The sequence below is a fragment of the Triticum urartu genome, chromosome 5 (assembly GCF_003073215.2).
Source record: "Triticum urartu cultivar G1812 chromosome 5, Tu2.1, whole genome shotgun sequence".
Classification (NCBI taxonomy): Eukaryota; Viridiplantae; Streptophyta; class Magnoliopsida; order Poales; family Poaceae; genus Triticum; species Triticum urartu.
The window spans coordinates 569,263,139-569,274,928 of NC_053026.1; the positions used below are offsets into that span (position 1 = coordinate 569,263,139).

The 11,790-nt window shown below is 44.4% G+C and overlaps 2 protein-coding genes across 3 annotated transcripts; both read left to right on the forward strand.

Annotated features, from left to right (window-relative positions):
* The first annotated feature begins 1,358 nt into the window (after nucleotides 1-1,358).
* Nucleotides 1,359-2,168, forward strand: LOC125506059 (protein app1-like). The gene has a single exon (XM_048670936.1). The coding sequence runs from the start codon at nucleotides 1,429-1,431 to the stop codon at nucleotides 1,906-1,908; it is 480 nt and encodes a 159-aa protein (XP_048526893.1). The 5' UTR covers nucleotides 1,359-1,428; the 3' UTR covers nucleotides 1,909-2,168.
* A 3,644-nt stretch (nucleotides 2,169-5,812) lies between these two features.
* Nucleotides 5,813-7,024, forward strand: LOC125506060. 2 transcript variants are annotated; one of them, XM_048670938.1, is made up of 4 exons: nucleotides 5,813-6,002; nucleotides 6,127-6,189; nucleotides 6,287-6,525; nucleotides 6,614-7,024. In XM_048670938.1, exons 1-4 carry the CDS (start codon nucleotides 5,925-5,927, stop codon nucleotides 6,780-6,782), a joined length of 549 nt encoding a protein of 182 aa, XP_048526895.1. In that variant the 5' UTR covers nucleotides 5,813-5,924; the 3' UTR covers nucleotides 6,783-7,024. The 2 variants fall into 2 exon arrangements, with proteins under 2 accessions (XP_048526895.1, XP_048526894.1); XM_048670937.1 differs by having other exon boundaries at nucleotides 5,814-6,002; nucleotides 6,284-6,525.
* The last annotated feature ends 4,766 nt before the right edge of the window (nucleotides 7,025-11,790 follow it).

An 11,790-nucleotide genomic window follows, 5' to 3' on the forward strand; every position in this document is an offset into this window, starting at 1 on the left:
ATTGAGATCTTGATGTAGGCACATCACAAGCCTATAAGGGCCGCTTCTTTTATTTATGATCAAACATTTGAACGTGAGCCACAAAAATAGAAGTTTTGAACACTAGACGCTAGTGTCAACCAGGGCATCTCCAACGCTATCCCCTAATTTGTCCTTACATGTCCAAACTTGACTGTCCAAGGCTCCGGGCACTTTTATACCTCCAATATCCCTTGTTTGCCTGTGGACTTAACGAGACATCCCAAATCCCCTAGTATACCCCCAAATCGGGGGGTTGTATATGCGTGTGCGGATGTGTTCTCAAACACCGTCAACTAAGACAACTCCGACGCCATCACAAACTAATTTTTTACTCTCTTCCCCTTCTCTCTTCTCTCTTCATATGGATAGGAATAACGGCAGACTGTTGTTCTACTTTGTAAGGTCCTTAAAAATAATCAATAAAATGACCGCATGCATCTCCCAGATGCAATGCAGAGGCCGGAGGTCATTCTCCTTTTCTTAAAAAAATTGAGAGATATGTTGGATGGCTGAGCACGAAGGACATCATGGTGGTCTGTTTCTCCTTGCCTGCGTAGCGCAACTGCCCAAGCATGTTTCTGCCAGGGCCATCCACCAAATATTCAGATGTTGGCCACCAATTTCCTCCCTTTGTTCCCACTCAAATCCTTGAGATTGTCACGGGTGCTTACACCATCGTAAATGCACTTTGCAAAAAATTAAGTTCACAATACAGCTGACTTAAGTAGTTGAACGGATGAACATGCAGGAATAAGAACGAAAACAACATTGAAATGTCATGAAATCGTCATCTCTACATCAAAACGCCCAAGTCGGCGTAAAAGACCACACAAGCAACCCACTCTAAAAGGCACATGCTAGAAAAAAAATATTACCGAGCACCAAGTAATTATAGTAACACGAATGCCACTGAAATTTATTAACGAGGTTCACCGAATATCTGAAGTTTACCACGGATTGACTATTCAAAATCAATCAGGCAGTTGCCACGCCCTTTCTTATTTGATTTCACATTGCGGTGGGCAAGGCACGAGGGGCTCGGCAGTCGGCACACATCCCCCTGTGTTTGAAATAGTACTTATTTATCGTGAAGAAAGAGTGACGAGGAGAGGTACCTGCAGCGCCAGCTCCTCACCTAAACACAGAAATTGAGGCATCCATGCATGCATCGCATCCACATCGATCGACCGCTACAACTAATTTCCTTCTCGATCATATAAACATTTTGTCACTTCTGACTAACGTAAACACGTCTGGCCAACAACCAATCTAATCAGGCCATCCATCACCTCACCTGGGCTATAAGTTCCAGGCATCGACCCCTGTCCTTGCATCCCAACGATCAGAGACATCTCATAGTCCCTTCGCAGTAAACCATCTGAGAGAAACTCTAGCTAGGAGCTAGGCATGGCCTCCACCACGAGCTTCTTAGCCATGATCATGGCGTGCACGCTCCTCGCCAGCACGACGTGCCATGCCGCTCGCCACTTGGCCGACACCACCCCGGCGGCTGCCCCACCCGCTGCCGCTGCTGTCCCTGGCCTCCCGGCCGTGCCGACCATGCCGACGCTGCCACCGATGCCGGCTGTGCCGACGGTGTCGTCCTTGACCGTGCCACCTATGCCGACTGTGCCCACCGTGCCGCAGGTGACACTGCCGCCCATGCCTGCTGTTCCTGCGGTGCCGAAGGTGACGATGCCCCCAATGCCCGCCATCGTCGTGCCTAAGGTGACCATGGCACCGATGCCCGCCGTCGTTGTGCCTAAGGTGACGATGCCGCCGATGCCCGCCATTCCTTCCATGCCCAAGATGACGCTGCCGCCGATGCCTTCTATCCCCACTGTCAACGTGCCTATGCCGTTCTTGGCGCCGCCTCCATCAACTTAGGAGTGCCACGTGCATGGTGACGCGTGCACCAGGTCGACGGTCACACGCTCCCATGTTCCAGTGGCTACATCACTTTGTTGCTCATGTGAAGTATTTGCTTTCGTGTTGTTTGCTTTACATTTCAATTCAGTTGTTAGTTATTGTGTGTTGATATTAAAGGGGTGTTCTTGTCCTAGTATATATGCGGCATTTTAATTTATTTACATGTTATTTATACCTTTATGCCTATACCAACTAAAGGGATATTGCTTCTTGCGGTATGTCACGAGAATTGCCTCCAAACATGCAAACCGACCAATGCCATAAAAAAGTTTCACACAGGGGAATCCCCCACCTGGGCCTGCCCATGTAGTAGGTACCTCCTATACTACGCTCTATTCATGTGTGAGAAGATGTAGAGCCCCCGTTTGGTCCAGCCCATGTCCGGGCGACCTGTTTTTTAACTTTAATTTTTTGTTTTTTTTGTTTTTGTTTTTCTACTTTAAATAATTTGGGACTTAAAAAATGTTTCGATTTTTTTTAAAATGAAATAAATTTTTTAATAAATCATAAAATGTTTGTGGATTCAAAAAGTGCTCGTGGTTTTATAAAAAAAATTCTTATTAAAAAATTCAAAATTTTGAAAACAAATGTTCAGTAAATCAAAAAATGTTCATGATTTTTTGTAAAATATCATGTATTAAAAACTGTTAAAGAAATTGAAAAAAAATCACCAATTCAAAAAATTTCATGAATGGGAAAATATCCCGAAATTTCAAAAGATGATCATGACTTACAAAATAGTTTATTCGTTCATAAAACGTTCACTCATTCAAAAACTATCATGCATTTAAAAAATCGTTAAATTAAAAAAGTGTCCATGGATTTAAAAAATTGTTCCACCAATTTCCAAAGAATGTTTGTCGATTTTAAAAATGTTCGTGGATTAGACTCCCGCGAAGTCTTCACGTTTGTTTCCGGTTTGCGGGAGAAATCGCGTCCAGACCGCGCTGTAAACCAATACAGTCCCATGTTGAATGACTTCTGTTGTTCGGACAACGCGATCCAGACGCATGTGGGTCAGCTTTGAAAATACCCTTAAGTAACCCTTGTGTACATTTTATATAGTTGGGTTGAATTGCACCGGTACATGTCTTTATCTCTTTAGGCTATAGTACACGTTTGATGGAGTAAATCCTTTGGCTTGGACGTGATCTTCCCCTTTAGATACACGTGTACGGTTTGAGAGTTTTATAGTTTCTTTCGTACTACCAGTGTACTCACCGTGCTGTTGGAGATGTCCATCATTGGTACGCTGCCTCCGTGCCTTGTACCGGTTTGTCTTCCCCATGCAGGCTAGCAACTTGTTTACACCGTCACCTCAAAAAAAGCCACTTTGCACGGTCCATCGTGAGCTGCTCGGCCGCCCGGTTGCTCCCCATGTCAGATACATGTCCCTGTGCATCCCACGCTCGCTGGCAGACTGAAAGGATGCATGCCTTCGTCATGTCAAGTCATAGCTCGTAGTTCCCTTTTGGTAGTACAACAAATGGTTTTCTTTAATGCTTTTTTGGTTCATAGGATAGAATTATCGTAGAAATAGGAAATTTGTAGAAAATGAGATGACATGTATCTCAAATCCTATGAGTAGGAATAGAAAACGAGATGTCATTTTGTTCACATCAAATGAATTTTTTCATTGAGTCTAGGCTCATTTTTATTTTTCTATAAAATGTGAAGGATAGGAACCAATCCTATGTAGAAGTAGGAATTCATTTCTATGAACCAAAGGGCTCTAAAGAAAACAATCCTATCCTCTAAAATTCGTATGAAATTCCTTCAAACCAAAGGAGGCCTAAGATATGCTCGATAAAGGTTAGAACATCTTCAACGTGAATCGTCAAATGCACATCAACAAATGTCCGTGGGGCGCTGGTCATCCAGCTGTGGACACCTCACACCTAATGACTTGCTCATTTGAAATGGATCGAATAGATAACCGGATCAAGCATAAAAGAATTTGGGAAGGGCGGCTCCTCCTTCACACAACATTCTATTTGGACGTCGCGGTTATGTGGAGGGGACGCGAGACCGGACTGTGGTCGATCAACGACCACTCGAGCACGGTCTCAATCTACGGCACGAACTCGTTGTCCGTCACAGCACGGGCGACTTCTGCTCCTCCTTGTCGTCTGAGGAAATCAGCTCTGATTTGATGTAGGATGGAAGTGTGGACGACAAGGGGCCTGGAGAACGTGGGCGATAGTGCTAACTGAAACCGGAGCCGCGCGCTGACCGCCAGTTGGAGGCGTTGGTCTTTTGCCCGTCTTGGCGACCAGTGGTGGTGTGTGATGGATGTGGAAGAGGGGAGTAGGAGGATAGGGCTTGTGTTTGTGTTCGGTCGACGGCCAGTTCTTTTCGCGGCTTAAACAAAATAAGCCGCCACTTTCCTAGCTTTTTCTATAAGCCGCATCTCTTATTCATTGAGACTTCTAAACTAATTATGAGTTAACTAATTAGAAGTTTCAACAAATTTAGGAGAAGGCTTATTTTTAAAGCTAGTGGAGAGGCAACTTATATTCTAAGCCGCCCAAATGAATTGGCCCTTAATAGCCGGGTAGGCGGACCAGCGAAACTTAAATGCGGGCAGCGTAGTAGTAGGTTTTTCGGTAGCTACGTGCTGTGGATGCGGGTTGACGGGTGACTGATCAAGATGGAGTGCATACGCGACGCAGAGGATTCTGGAACGGGCATGATCATGATGCGAAAGAGGTTTTTGGATGCGTCCGGGTTGTCCGACGTAGTAGACCGCCACCCCCCCCCCCCCCCCCCCCCCGGTCTATGTCAGTTTGTGGGATTTCAGACGTCAGGATCGATTCATTCATTTCTAGTGAGCCGCATTGGATGGCTAAATGTGACCGAACCATACGGTCTAAACATTTGTGGTCAATTATGTGACCCGCATTGGAGATGCCCTTACTTCTAATGGCTGGTGTTGTGGAAATCGCTTCATACTCCATTCTTTTAGGGTCTGTTTGGCTCATAGTATTTTCAAACGAATTTTCTAGGATTCTATTTCATAGGACTTTTTTTCCTGTAGAGTGTTCATTTAGTTCAAAGGAGTGGATCCTCCAAAATTCCTATGGAATGCTTTCTACAGTATAAATTACATAGGATTCCTAGCAAGAGGTTAAACCTCTTGGAAAAATCTCTTTGAGTCTATGATAACTATGGCATCCACTCTATTTTCATAGAAAATTCCTGTGTTTTTCCTATAATGCAACCAAACAACGTCTATTGCCGATTCATGTATAGGATTCTAAAGTACCATGACATTCTATTCATGTGGTTTTCAAATATTGCGAACCAAAGAAACCAGTAGGGTCTCTTTGTTTCATAGGATTCTAGAAACACGGGAGTAGGAAAAACATAGGATCGGAATGTCATGCTTATCGCAATCCTATACGATTTTGGTATGTTTGATTGCATGATAGTAAAAAAAAAGATTCTTTCAAAGATATTTGAGGTGATGCTAGAAATCCTATGGGAAGTAGCACAAAGAAATCCGTTGTAAAAATTCCTATTGAATCAATCATATGATGAATTAAACAACCAACATAGAAAAGTTTTCTAAGAATTCTAATCCTTTAAAATTCATATGAAAATCATTTGAATCAAATAAGCCTTTACTGTGTTTTGTTATGGGAATCTTGATTTTCTTTCTGGGGTTGAATTATTTTTAAGCTCTCTAGTTCGGTGCATATTCATTCTCGTAAAAATATTAAGATGATATGTCGGCTCAGTCTCTCGAAGATGCTCATAAAGATAGGATGTGCATGTGTGGGTTCATAGGGATGAGTGAATGCACCTGTATATGAGCGCTCTACTGTGTCAATTTTTTTTGTTGCGGTCTCCTCCTTGTCCTTGTTGCCCTACAAAGCAGACCAGACCGGCTCAACCCCAGTCCCAGCCTTGCTTCACACCACCACCCTCCACTCTTGTCTCTCTCTGTCCCGTCTTCTCTACCGCTAGCTTCAATGGTGCCGGAGCTGGTTCTTGGTGCACCTCCGACGCCGCCGCTGAGCGGGACTAGTGGCGAACATGCCGGCGGCCAAGTATGTATACAGAACCTCTGCTTCTTTATTTCTCTCCTTTTTTTGTGAGGGATATGTACATACATAGCATCAACAATCTCTTGCCCCTCATGTTTCTGCTTGTTCTTCTACCTGCGGCGCTCAGGCACAGGCAGATGCGGTGTCGTCCATCGGCCAGGCTCGGGTCATACACATGCACAACTTGCTGGTAATTTTTCATTTTGATAGATCTCTTATACTGTTTCCTGCTTGGATCTCCGAAGTCTGAACATTTCCCCTTGCGCTGATGAATGTGCACGCAGCAGCAGCACGGCAATGGCGGAGGCGCTTCCATGGCGGACCTGTGCTTGCTGGTTCAGAGGACCCTCCACTCAACAGCGCGGACCGAGATTGCTACGCTGGAGATCCGTCGTCAGATCGCCGACCTTAGCGAGGTCGTGAAGGATCTTGCGTTGCGTCTTCGCGGCCCTAGCGTGCACGACCTCATCCGCGTCTTGAATGCCCGACCAGAAGCCCGCCGGGCCATCAAGTTGCCGATCACGTGGTGCGTTCGCCAGATTCACACATTCAGTAGCCTATTGATTTCTTGTTTACTAACACTAACACGGATCGATGTGGTTTGTTCTTATCAGCTGGGCTGAGTTCGTGGAGGTAACAGAGGCTGTCTTGGCGGCGGAGGAGAGGCTTCGGTCGGGCTCGCCTTCGCCACCGGCGGCGCCGGTGGCGGATCCTGCTCCGTCTTCCTCTCCGAAGCGCAAGGCCCCTGAGCAGCCGGCAGCTCCTTTTACTCTGGACGACTAGCTGAAGTGAAGATCGCCCTGGCGCTTCGTGATCCAGGCATCCATTTCCACGGTGGGATGCCTTGCGCGTCGGCTTGTTTGTTGTGGCAACGTTGGACCTGCGTTTCATTTTGGGTTTGCTCTGTACTACCAAGTAGTAGTCGCTTGAACTCGTGTTTGTTTCTGCTTCGGCAGCGTGCGGTGGTGAACGTTTCTTAATGTTTGTTGGTCCAGAAATTAATCCTAAGACTACCTCTTGATTAACTACTGTTTCCTTTTGTCTCACCGGGCATAGATAATGCATATGTTGTCCACGTTTATCAGCTCATGTTTAATTTCTTGTGTAAATTTAGAGTATTTTATTTCCGGGGTTTCATTCTCTCTCTCTGATACCCTAGAAAATATCGTCGAAGAGCTCTCATAAGTCATCATGCTTATCTCTACGATGTTTGTTTTTCTCACAAAGCCTGAGGCGGATGTTCATTTCTCTTCCGTACTCCGTCCCCAATCACTCCATCGACTATGTCACTAGGCTCCTAGGGTAAAAGGTCTCACAATCAACTGAGGTGTCCAATTAAACTTGGATTGGTCCTTCAAAAAAAATATTAAACTCGGATCACCCAATTTTGACTAAGTCAACAATTTCTCAAAGCTCTCACTCAATTCTTTTATACTATACAATATGCTTTCTAATTTTTAAGTCCTCACAATTAATTGAGGATAGAACTTGGTCACCTGATTTTGACCAGGTCAATAATTTCTCAAAGAGATCTTTCATTTAATTTAGTTATTTTAATTCACCATACTACCTAATTTTGAAGTTCTTTTATTTGATTCAGATATTCAAATTTGAGTTTGGTTTATGATTTTGATCGGACCAACGATTTTTCAAATCAATCAACACCAACCAGCTAGAAAAACATATAAACCCCGTGCCCCCTCTTACCACCTAAAAAAAGAAGGGTCACCATGTGATGATATTATAGCACCAATATAGTACATGTAGACACCGACACCGAAATTTACCCACAAAAGTATGAGTTGTTTAGTGCATAACACAAAATCACACCATGAAGGCCCACCAAATAACTGCACTATAAATAAGCATAAAACACACTCCATTGTCTTCCTCATCAGCAAACTAAATATTCCATCAGCTCCAAAATACATGGGGTGTTAGTTCTTTGGAAAGTCAAATTTCTTTAACTTTCATCAAGTTTAGAGCCAAAAATATCAACATCCACAATATTAAGCCAAAAAATTATGGAAATTCGTTTAATGACGAATCTAATAACACCAATTTGATATTAGGAATTTTGATATATTTCTTCATAAATTTGATCACACTTAAAGAGGTTGGACTTTTCAAAAAATTAATATACCATATATTTTAAAATAAAATGAGCATTTTTTTTAAGAATCTCAACAACACCAGCGGCGCAGTGAAGCGCGCCCAACCCTTCTAGTGGTGTAGTACTCCCAACACATCGTGTCGGAATAAAAAAATCAACGCTCCAAAATGCGTTTGAAAATAACATTTTGGAGCAACTATTTTTTTGCCATGATTTCCACAAATGTTATATTGTGATGAAATTTTGCAAGCCAACAAATATATTTTCAATGTTTCAGACAAAAAAATCAGATTTTTTGGATTTTTCTATTTTTTCCTGTTCATCTGAGCTCACATGAGCTCTGGTGTAGAACAACACTTTCAACCTTGACTGTCCAACGTGACAAAGGGGTAAATGTCATTGATTGTGGCGTTTACCTCCCCTCTTCCCCGACCCAAAACGCCATAATCCATGGTGTTTTCGCCTGATTAGTAGTTAAACAGACACACAGGCCGAGCCCATCCCATTGTCACTATCCTATGGCGGCTGCCGAACAAGGAACAAAGAGAGGTGCCCCCCCCCCCCCCCAAATCCTTCTAGATCCCCTCTTTCCACCCTCAAATTTATAGATCTGAGGTCTAGAAGCTTCCTTGAGGTAATCTCCCCTGTTTCCTCCAATTTATTTTGGTTAAAATCTCTTATTGTTGTTACATTATTCAACCTTGGGTGATGATAGATGAGTAGATACTTTATTTGATTTAGACTTTTGTGTATTTAGTAGATGATTATAGATGATTGGTAGTGAGTAGATGAAGTGTTGGTGAACATGTAGGACAATTTATTTAGTGTTTGTGCATATATTGTCCCATAGGATATTTTCAAGAGGGATGATGAATATTTGATGGTTTTATGTGGTATGGTTGGTTTGATAATTTGGTTTGATTATAGATGGTGCGTGTATGTGCAAGAAAGCAAGTCCATTATGTTTAGATGATGTGTATATGTGGTATGAAAATATATGACGTGTGTATGTGGTACGACAATATTGTTTGATTTATATATGATGTGTCTGTCTGTATGTGGTATGCTTAAGAGGAGAATCAATATGTGTGTATGTAGATGACTTGGATATGAATCAATCTAAGAGGCTGCTTTTTCTAAATTTTAGCAAAAAGAATGCATTATGTTTGTAAGCAAATCCATTTAATGTGTGAATGGAAAATTTATGTTGTTGAGTTGATGTTATTATGCCAAATTACTTGATATTTTTTCCATACGTGATTTGTAGGATGGCGGATAATGGACCTTGGTACGAAAATTTAATTCAAGAGTACGACAGGGAGCATCGTGTGCGGGCCATTGAAAATGGGTAGGTAAGAAGCAAGACTTATCAATTTTCGGTGATTCTCATGTTCCAAACATTGCCAAACACCCAAAATTCACAAGATTTCATAGATAGCAAAGCATCGATATTAACATAGTCTTGTCACAGCACAGTACTCAGTTCATCACACAAGTCTATAATGACATGAAAGTTCATAACACACAAGAAGTCTCGAATGACATGGAAGTTCATTGCACACAACAAGTCTCGAACTGAAAAGTTCATACATCGTATATCATCGAGGCCATTTCCCTTTCTTGTCGCATGCCTCATCCTTCTCTTGTGCAAAAATGCAAGGCAAGCTCTTTCGGGTTTCCTTGCCCTCTCCTCCCGACGAGCCACCTTCTCTTTGCGCACCCTCTCCTCCTCACACTTCTTCCGCTCCTTCCTGTCCTTCCGACGACGCTCATGGCCATCCTACAAATCAAGTGTTTGTGTTAGTGATACACAATGAAGCAAACGAGATCACTTGCATGCCATGTTTATTTGTTTAACATGTTGGTGGGCGGTCATAGGTGTTAGTTGTACGTGCACGATCATGTGCATAGTTGGGATACATGAAGAATCTTCTACCTTCTGTCCATACCTTCTTCCGGTTAGTGGACGTACACCTTCATATTGCAAACATCACCATACTAATATGGTGGTGATTTCTGTTGGGGAACGTAGCAGAAATTTAAAATTTTCTACGCATCACCAAGATCAATCTATGGAGTAATCTAGCAACGAGGGGAACGAGAGTGCATCTACATACCCTTGTAGATCGCTAAGCGGAAGCGTTCAAGTGAACGGGGTTGATGGAGTCGTACTCGTCGTGATCCAAATCACCGATGATCCTAGTGCCGAACGGACGGCACCTCCGTGTCCAACACACGTACAGCCCGGTGACGTCTCCTACGCCTTGATCCAGCAAGGGGAGAAGGAGAGGTTGGGGAAGACTCCATCCAGCAGCAGCACGACGGCGTGGTGGTGATGGAGGAGCGCGGGACTCCAGCAGGGCTTCGCCAAGCACTACGAGAGACGAGGAGGGAGAGGGGTAGGGCTGCGCCAAGAAGGAGATCAAATCACGTGTGTTGGGCAGCCCAAACCTCAAATATATATAGGGGAAGGGGAGGGGTTGCGCCCCCACCTAGGGTTCCACCCTAGGGGCGGCGGCCAGCCCAGATCCCATCTGGTGGGGCAGCCAAGGGGAGGGGGAGAGGGAGGCGCACCAGGCATGGGCCCTAAGGCCCATCTGCCCTTAGGGTTTGCCCCCCTTCCTCCCCTTAGGCGCCTTGGGCCCTTGTGGGGGGGGGCACCAGCCCACCTGGGGCTGGTTCCCTCCCACACTTGGCCCATGCAGCCCTCCGGGGCTTGTGGCCCCACTTGGTGGACCCCCGGGACCCTCCCGGTGGTCCCGGTACGTTACCGATAAACCCCGAAACCTTTCCGGCGACCAAAACAGGACTTCCCATATATAAATCTTTACCTCCGGACCATTCCTAAACTCCTCACGACGTCCGGGATCTCATCCGGGACTCCGAACAACATTCGGTAACCACGTATATCTATTACCTATAACCCTAGCGTCATCGAACCTTAAGTGTGTAGACCCTACGGGTTCGGGAAACATGCAGACATGACCGAGACACATCTCCGGTCAATAACCAACATCGGGATCTGGATACCCATGTTGGCTCCCACATGCTCCACGATGATCTCATCGGATGAACCACGATGTCAAGGACTTAATCAATCCCGTATACAATTCCCTTTGTCTATCGGTACGATACTTGCCCGAGATTCGATCGTCGGTATCCCGATACCTTGTTCAATCTCGTTACCGGCAAGTCTCTTTACTCGTTTCGTAATACATCATCCCATGATCAACTCCTTGATCACATTGTGCACATTATGATGATGTCCTACTGAGCGGGCCCAGAGATACCTCTCCGTTTACACGGAGTGACAAATCCCAGTCTCGATTCATGCCAACCCAACAGACACTTTCAGAGATACCTGTAGTGTACCTTTATAGCCACCCAGTTACGTTGTGACGTTTGGCACACCCAAAGCACTCCTACGGTATCCGGGAGTTGCACAATCTCATGGTCTAAGGAAATGATACTTGACATTAGAAAAGCTTTAGCATACGAACTACATGATCTTGTGCTAGGCTTAGGATTGGGTCTTGTCCATCACATTATTCTCCTAATGATGTGATCCCGTTATCAACGACGTCCAATGTCCATGGTCAGGAAACTGTAACCATCTATTGATCAACGAGCTAGTCAACTAGAGGCTTACTAGGGACATGGTGTTGTCCATGTATCCAC

Bases quoted from the DNA above. Each gene is read 5' to 3' on its own strand.
- LOC125506060 (XM_048670937.1), top strand. From the start codon at position 5,925: ATGGTGCCGGAGCTGGTTCTTGGTGCACCTCCGACGCCGCCGCTGAGC. The intron at 6,190-6,283 runs GTAATTTTTCAT...ATGTGCACGCAG, and splicing joins TACACATGCACAACTTGCTG to CAGCAGCACGGCAATGGCGG. The intron at 6,526-6,613 runs GTGCGTTCGCCA...TGTTCTTATCAG, and splicing joins ATCAAGTTGCCGATCACGTG to CTGGGCTGAGTTCGTGGAGG.
- LOC125506059 (XM_048670936.1), top strand. From the start codon at position 1,429: ATGGCCTCCACCACGAGCTTCTTAGCCATGATCATGGCGTGCACGCTC.